We start from the raw sequence: 7,592 nt of genomic DNA on the forward strand, positions 1-7,592 counted from the left end.
GAGCATCAGCCGATTTTATTTTGGGACTGTGAGCTCCTGTCAAAGACCAAACAGGGCTGGGCACGACCCACTAGAAACCCACGCGGGCCCGCCGGCCCGTGGGCTGGGTCACTTCGCTGCCGGACCCTTTAATGAAGCTGTAGCCCGCGGTCCGGCGGCGGGACGGGACGGGACGGGACGGGACGGGAAGGGACCGGGACCGGGACCGGGACCGGACGTGCCCCGCGACTCCCGCGGCCCCGCGGCCCTTCCCGCGCTCTGCCCCGGCCGCGGCCCCGCCCATGCCCATATTGGGCTGCCCCGCTCCCCCGGCCGCACCTCATTGGCGGCGGGGCCGCGGGGGCGGGGCCCCGCGGGGGGCGGGGCCAGCGTGTGCGCGGTGCCGCTCCGGCCGCTCCGCGCCTCGCCGGGCGGGGCCGAGCCGCGGGGCCCCGCCGCCGCCCCGCCTCCCGAGGCATGACACGCCGAGCCGCCGGCGAAGCCCCGCTTTAATTGAGGCCGCCGGCATGGGGCGCAGCGCGTAGGGCAGAGCGGGGGCCGCCGCGCTCCGGGCCGCAGACACCGCGCACCCACGGCCGTGCCGAGCGGAGCCGCGTCCGGCGCAGCGCAAGACCGACCCAGCGGAGCGGGGCCGCGTCCGGACGCCGCGTGGGTGGCCGGCGGGCCGGGCGCTGGCGGCCGCCGCTGCCGAGCCCCATGAAAACGCAGGTCTGGGGGAGCTCCCCGCGGGCGCCCATGGCTGCGGCGATGCCGTGCAAGAGCGCGGAGTGGCTGCAGGAGGAGCTGGAGTCGGGCGGCGGCCGCTCGCTGCTGCTGCTCGACTGCCGCCCCCACGAGCTCTTCGAGAGCTCGCACATCGAGACGGCCATCAACCTGGCCATCCCCGGCCTCATGCTGCGCCGCCTCAAGAAGGGCAACTTGCCCATCCGCTCCATCATCCCCAACCACGAGGACAAGGAGCGCTTCGTTAAGCGCTGCAAGGCCGACACCGTGCTGCTCTACGACGAGGCCACCGCCGACTGGCAGGACAGCGGTGCCGCCACCTCCGTGCTGGGGCTCCTGCTCCAGAAGCTGCGCGATGACGGCTGCAAAGCCTATTACCTGAAAGGTGAGGTGCCTCTCGGCCTCCCCCCGGCCCCGTCCCACTCCCGCAGCCCTTGTCCGTGTTCGCCTGCGCAGCCCCTGGCCGGCCGCTGCATCCCCGGGGTGCCCATCCCCTGGTCGGATGGAGGTGGCTGGCTCGTTCTGCCTTCTTCCCTTATCCCTTCTGCCTGATTTTATTTTTGTTTTTCTGTATGGATTTTTTTTTTTTTTTTTTTCCTCCTCCTCTGCATCCCGCTTTAATCCCCCGCACAAAATGGTCGCAGGCTGGAAGCAGCCGGGAGCGCCCCGCTCCTTCCTGCGTCGCCTCCCCGGTAGCGGCGGGAGGAGCCCTCCGGCGCTGCCCCGTCCCAGGCCGATCCCGGCCGGGCAGCGCCAGGCGCCCCTCGCCTCCGCTCCCCGGAGTGAACCTTGCGGGGGTTCCCCGCGCCGGCTCCAGGCTCCTCTCCAGCCCTCCCGGAGGAACGGCCGGATTTTGGGGGGCAAGAGAGCGCTTCCCTATTTTTATTTTACCTCCCCACGTAACCGAAAAGCGAGCTCTTGGGTTTTGCTCCCCCTTTGCCAGGCAGTGCCGCCGGTCTGGGAGCGGGCAGCCCGGCTGCTCCCCCGGGGCAGGGCGATGTGCAGCGGGGAGCTGCGCTGCCGGGGAGCCGAGCCCCGCACACGGCCCTCCGTCAGGGCTGCGGGGCTTTGGGGATTTTTTGGCCATTTTGAAAGACCGCAGCGGTCTGAGCAGAGCGCACAGCTGGGCTGCTGGGACCCTTCCCATCCTCGCAGCGCTCCCAGTGCGGTCGCTGGGTGGCAGCTTTGAGGCAGGAATGACAGGAGAGCGGGGGAGCCTGCGTGGGGGGAAGAGTGGTCAAGAAAGTTGCCACTTGCGGCTCTTTAAAAAACACGGCTGTTCCTTGATAGACCCTTTTTGGGGAGCCGGGGAAGCTCCTGGTGGCGGGGTGGGGAGGCGGGGGACAGTCAGCTATTTGGGGACCAGCCCTCGGGGCTGCGCAGCCCCCACACGCCTCCTTCCAGGACATGCCGGGGGGCCAGCACAGGGGTTGATCCCATTCCCCCCTCAGCCCTCCGAGCCCTGCCCGTGGGCGAGTCTCCAGTCCCATCGTCCCATCCCCGCTTGGGGTTCCCCACGGGCTCCCTCGCTTTGCATTCCTGCTTCTCTCGCCGTCGTCCTCATCCCTCGCAGGAAGGAGCGGTTTTGAAGTTACTCCTGAGCTCTCCCCGATGGGCAGGGGAGGAGCTGAGCCCCTCTCTCTGCCTTTTTCCGGGAGCCTCGGTGGGAAATGTTTCCAATTAAAATTCCAAAATGGCTCCTCGGCGCTGTCTGGCGGCGCGGGGGGAGAAGAGGGCGAGGACGAGCCTTTTTCATGAATGGATGTGGCAGGAGCTGTCTGTCCTGCTCACTGACCCCGCCACAGCCGCCGAACCCACTAACGAAGTTTTCAGGAGCCCTTTCTAATTAAACCATTTGTCAGTGTCAGATCCCGATAGCTGAACTCCGCTTTAATAGTGCCTGGAAAGGAGGTAGATCAGTGGGGTTTTTGCTTCCCTGCCTCTGCCTTCCTTCCCAAGCTGCTGAGCTGAAGAGCTGGAGAAAAAGACTCGGGGGCAGATGTGAAGGGTCCCATCACTTTGCACTCCTGCTGTGGTTTGGCTGAAGAGCAAACCTGTGACACTGCTCTGTTGCAAAACCTATTTGTAGTGATAAAATAGTTGTGAAGATCACTCTGTGGCAAAACTCAGGGTCTTTTTTCCTGCTTGGAGATGAATAATTTCGTTGGGTTTTAGTGCCTGAGGTGAATATGTGGTGGTTGTCCCTGATCTGTCTTTTCAGACATAGATCCTTTTCTCTCTAAGTGGCATAATAGCTCTCACCTAAACTGCCCCAGACCCTTATTTTTGGGAAGTGAACAAGGCGAGATTGTGTCTTGACATTGATTTTATGTGTGGGTGTTCCTTTTTTCTGTGGTTGAGATTTGGCCCTATTTTTCACAAGCAGTATTGAACTTTGTAAGAACCACTCTGCTCTCCTAGGACCTGTTTGCTTAGTATCACTTTGCCCAGGGAAACTGATGAGGGAGCAGGGAAATGCTTTTCTTGGTGTGAAGTTGAAGGGATACCAACTTTACCTGGTAAAGACTTTCTGAGTAACATATGTTCACATGTAGAAGGATTTCCCATTCTGAAGAATAAAACTTTTTTTTTTTTCTTCTGTGTGCCTCTCCTCTTCCCTTTCTCCTTTCCCCCTTCCTAGGTGGCTTTAACAAGTTTCAGACTGAATACTCTGAGCATTGCGAGACAAACCTTGACAGCTCCTCACCCAGCAACTCTCCCCCAGCATCAGTCCTTGGCCTGGGAGGGCTGCGGATAAGTTCCGACTGCTCGGATGGCGAATCCGACAGGGAGCCCAGCAGTGCCACGGAATCGGATGGGAGCCCCATCCCGAACAATCAGCCTGCCTTTCCAGTCCAGATCCTACCTTACCTGTACCTGGGCTGTGCCAAAGATTCAACCAACTTGGATGTCCTGGGCAAATACGGCATTAAATACATCCTGAATGTGACTCCTAACCTGCCAAACATGTTTGAGCATGACGGAGAGTTCAAGTACAAGCAGATCCCCATCTCAGATCACTGGAGCCAGAACCTCTCGCAGTTCTTTCCTGAGGCCATTGCTTTCATTGGTAGGTAGTTGGCAGAACATCTCTTTTCATACTCACCACTTGGGAATGTGGTGTGCAGCTTCCCAGGGCTGCTGCTGTCTCCAGCCTCACCTCTCCGGGGCACAGCATCAGCTTATAAGCCGAGTGTCACGCTGTGAGGTGGCACATCTGGTGCATGTCACCTTGGCTGGGCTCAGGGAGGCCTCCCCTTCCAAAATTCAGCCCTCTTGCAGCACCTCAGCTGAGCTACCTGCAAGTGGTTTGACTGGCCCTACTGCCTCTGGCCCTTGTTGTGGGGATTTGCACTGGTGTGAAATGGCTGAACCCAGGCAGTGGGGAGAGCTCCTTTGCCTTCTCTGCCTGGGGATAGGAGCTGCATTAGTGTGACTGGTGCCAGCAATTCCTTAGCCCCAAATGTGGTTACAATCAGGCTCTGTGTGTGTGTGTGTGTGTGTGTGTGTGTGTGTGTGTTTTCCCAAGGGGATTTGCTAGTCTAGTTGGGATCCTGCTGTAAGTGTCACCCTAGCATAACTAACTCCTTGTATGGATACTTCTCCTAAGGTAAGTGTCAACACAATGAGTTAGTTATAATAATTATACTGCAGAATTCCCATGGAAAAAGTGCTCTGTAGACAGCCCCTGCAACAGTTTTGGCTGGTGGGGTTCAGGAAGGAAGATCCCTTCTCTCAGGCCAGCCTTCACTTTGAGAAATGCTTCTCATTTTGTGGGAAGTGTCTTTTGGGCTGAACAGGGATGTACACTTCCAGCCTGACCTGTGCTGTTCGCTAACAATAGTCATTAGCCTAATCAGCTCTGTTTTATGGGGGTGATTGGCACAGGCAGTAATATCACCATAAACTATTAAAAGCCCCATGGTTTCATGTCTGGTTACAAACACTTGTTAGGTAAAGGAGAGGGGTACCTTTACCTGCAGACTGGAGCCTGTGCAGCCCTTTTCATTGTTGCCCATTTCAGACTCCTTAGCTTGTGCTTGCTGTGCTGTAAGGCCTGAAATGAGGCAGAGCAGTGGTGGATCCTTGGCTGCTCTTCAGCTGTCAGAAACCCTGCTTGCCACACGCTCTCCTTTGCCCCCAGCTTCTGCTCTCCAGTAACATGACCGTGCTCAGAAGCTGCTGCTTCAGTGTGGCAGCAGGGACCTGTCTGATGTCCCATCTGCACTTCCTGCACGAGGGTCAGGGGTGAGGTACAGTGTCCCTGCTGACATGTGGCATTTGGGATCTGTCTGCTCCAGTCAGCCCGTGTCTCTGGGAGCACCGAGCTTGTGCTTTCCAGTTAATGACAGGAAATGGAGGATTACCTCACTCTAAAACCAAACACCAAGAAATGCTGTGCAGGTCAGATGAAAGGCAAAAATGTCTGGAAAAATGTTGAACAGGAGAGCCTGGGGGGAGGGCTGGGTACACTGGGTGATGATTGCCCACCCTACTGGAAATTCTTGCCTGGTTTTGGAGGCTGGGCAGAAAACCTGTTGTGGCTTGGGTCTGGATTTTTGTTCCGCCTGCATCTTCTTTGCCCTTCCCTGCACTTCAGGTGCCAGAGTGTCTCTTACCTCCGGCTTTGCCCGAGGATCCTCTTTCTCCTGCCACCTTTTTGCTCCCTGCTGAGCTCTCAGTCAAATGACTGACTTCAAATAGGGCTGCCCAGAAGTAAAAGCAACACTGGGTACTTGCGTGCATTCAGTGCGCTCAGTGGCGTGTCCCTCTTTCAGCACTGAGATGTCAATTCATAAAGGGATCACGCTGTTCCGGCTGTGCGAGAGACAATGAGTGTGTGTGTGCTTTTCAGTCGGTGGCAAGGGAGGGGAAATTTCCCCACTGTTCTCGCCATTTTTTGGTCCAGCCTGCATTCCTGCTTCCCGCTACCATTCATCCTGAGAGTCTCCTCCAACACAAGCGTTTGTTTGTAGTGAAGTGCATTTCTGTCGATCCTAAAGAGCAGTTGCACAATAAGGGAAGTTCCTGCACTTCAGACTCTGCTTAAATTGGCATTGGCTGCATTCATGTAACTTTCTAGTAGAAGGAGGACAGGAACAGCAGAAGAGCTGTTGTTCAGGCAGTGCTGGGCTGCAGCCTTGCTCTGAGTGCACAGCCTTCCCTGGTTTAGTTGGGGTTGAGCTGCGTGTGCTGTGCCCAACCACCAGCATCTCCCTGGAGCTGTCGTCTCCAGCTCCATCAGCTTCCTGTGGGTTACTCCAGCTCTCTTGAGTAGAGGGTACTGATGCTCCCTAGGCAAGGGATGTGTTGCTAGACTTGATTGACACTCCTCAAGCACATGAGATGCTTGGCCTTGCTGGGGATGTGTAGCTTTGCCACGCAGCAGGAATATCTCGGGATGTCAGGATATGTCTCCTGTGGGGACAGATGTGGGTGTCCAAGGGACATCAGATGGTGTCACTAGGGGCAGGGGATCCAGTTCTGACAGTTGTGGCGCTGGGAGCATGCAGCTGCCACCTGGCCCTGCTCCAAAGCCATGCATTTTTGGTTCAGAATAATAGACTTCCCCTTCCCCTTGTCTTGTTTCAGATGAGGCCCGTTCCAAGAAGTGTGGGATCCTTGTTCACTGCCTCGCTGGCATCAGCCGGTCTGTAACAGTCACTGTTGCCTACTTGATGCAAAAACTCAACTTGTCCCTGAATGATGCCTATGACTTTGTGAAAAGGAAAAAATCCAACATTTCCCCAAACTTTAACTTCATGGGCCAACTCCTGGACTTTGAGAGGACTCTGGGACTCAACAGCCCCTGTGACAACCGCTCTCCCAGTGAACAGCTCTACTTCACCACCCCCACCAACCACAACCTGTTCCAGCTGAACACTCTGGAGTCCACATGAAGAGGACGCTGCCTGGTCGGGAACTCGAGCATCGAATCGCTTCTCTTGAGTATTTCAACTCTTAAGAAAATATCTGTCTTGCCAGGCAGCTCTGAGATGAGTAGCTTCTCTGGGCAGAGGTGCCTGATCGCTGCTTTACGAAGGCTAATGCCGCTCACTAAGTATCCTGATCCAAGTGGTTTGAAGAGGTAGTGTTTTTACAGGGGGTTATTTAACATGGGCGATGTTACAGCGTTTTGGACGCAGCTGTCACCGGCAATAACCGCTTTCCTGGGTGCATTGAGACTGTCAGAACACGCACATGTGTGAAGAGCTACCAAGGGTTAGCTTGCTGTGGAAAATGAGGAGATTTATGCACTTGGAAACCTTGAACAAAAGTTGTTGGGCCAAGACTGTTTTAAAACCCAAGTTTACTTTTTTTGATTTAAAAAAAAAAAATAAGAAAAGGTAGATCTTACTCGAGCTTTGGGTTCAAACTCTTTTTAGATATGTAAGTTCTTGACTGTTTGTACAGACCAGGTTGCAAAACCAGTATTTTATTCTGTTTCTTGTTTGATCATTTATTATTTTTTTTAATCAAATGTTTATATTGACCAAATGCATTTTGCACACTTTGTGAAGCCTTGGTATGTCCTGGCATATTACTGGGTACTCCAGAGAGAGATACATGCTGCTGCTGTTGTTGTTAGCATCTGGTAGGAAGCTTTGTTATGTGTGAAGGCCAGTTGGGCTTAAACGCAACCCCTTCACCACTCCTGCACTCACAATCACAAACTCTGCACTGATTCAGCCAAGGTGACTAAGCCGCAAGCTTTTTTTTTTAATGCCACCCCTGCCAAAAACACTGTTTGCTATTGCCAGAGGTAAAACTCTCGTAGCCTCCAGAGTTGGTAGAAGCATGTCTGAGCCCGGCTTCATTCTCTGCTGCCTGTTGACTGACTTAACGTCATCCAGCTGGCCCGAAACCAT

At 55.5% G+C, this 7,592-nt stretch overlaps 1 protein-coding gene across 1 annotated transcript; it reads left to right on the forward strand.

The window, feature by feature from the left end:
• Positions 1–514: 514 nt before the first annotated feature.
• Positions 515–7,069, forward strand: DUSP7 (dual specificity phosphatase 7). Its single transcript, XM_086845546.1, has 3 exons — positions 515–1,108; positions 3,365–3,793; positions 6,316–7,069. The coding sequence occupies exons 1-3, from the start codon at positions 697–699 to the stop codon at positions 6,621–6,623; spliced, it is 1,149 nt and encodes a 382-aa protein (XP_086701672.1). The 5' UTR covers positions 515–696; the 3' UTR covers positions 6,624–7,069.
• The last annotated feature ends 523 nt before the right edge of the window (positions 7,070–7,592 follow it).

Source organism: Cyanistes caeruleus, chromosome 11, assembly GCF_971803275.1.
Source record: "Cyanistes caeruleus chromosome 11, bCyaCae1.hap1.1, whole genome shotgun sequence".
Lineage (NCBI taxonomy): Eukaryota > Metazoa > Chordata > Aves > Passeriformes > Paridae > Cyanistes > Cyanistes caeruleus.

Bases quoted from the DNA above. Each gene is read 5' to 3' on its own strand.
- DUSP7 (XM_086845546.1), top strand. From the start codon at position 697: ATGAAAACGCAGGTCTGGGGGAGCTCCCCGCGGGCGCCCATGGCTGCG. The intron at 1,109-3,364 runs GTGAGGTGCCTC...CCCCCTTCCTAG, and splicing joins CAAAGCCTATTACCTGAAAG to GTGGCTTTAACAAGTTTCAG. The intron at 3,794-6,315 runs GTAGGTAGTTGG...GTCTTGTTTCAG, and splicing joins TGAGGCCATTGCTTTCATTG to ATGAGGCCCGTTCCAAGAAG.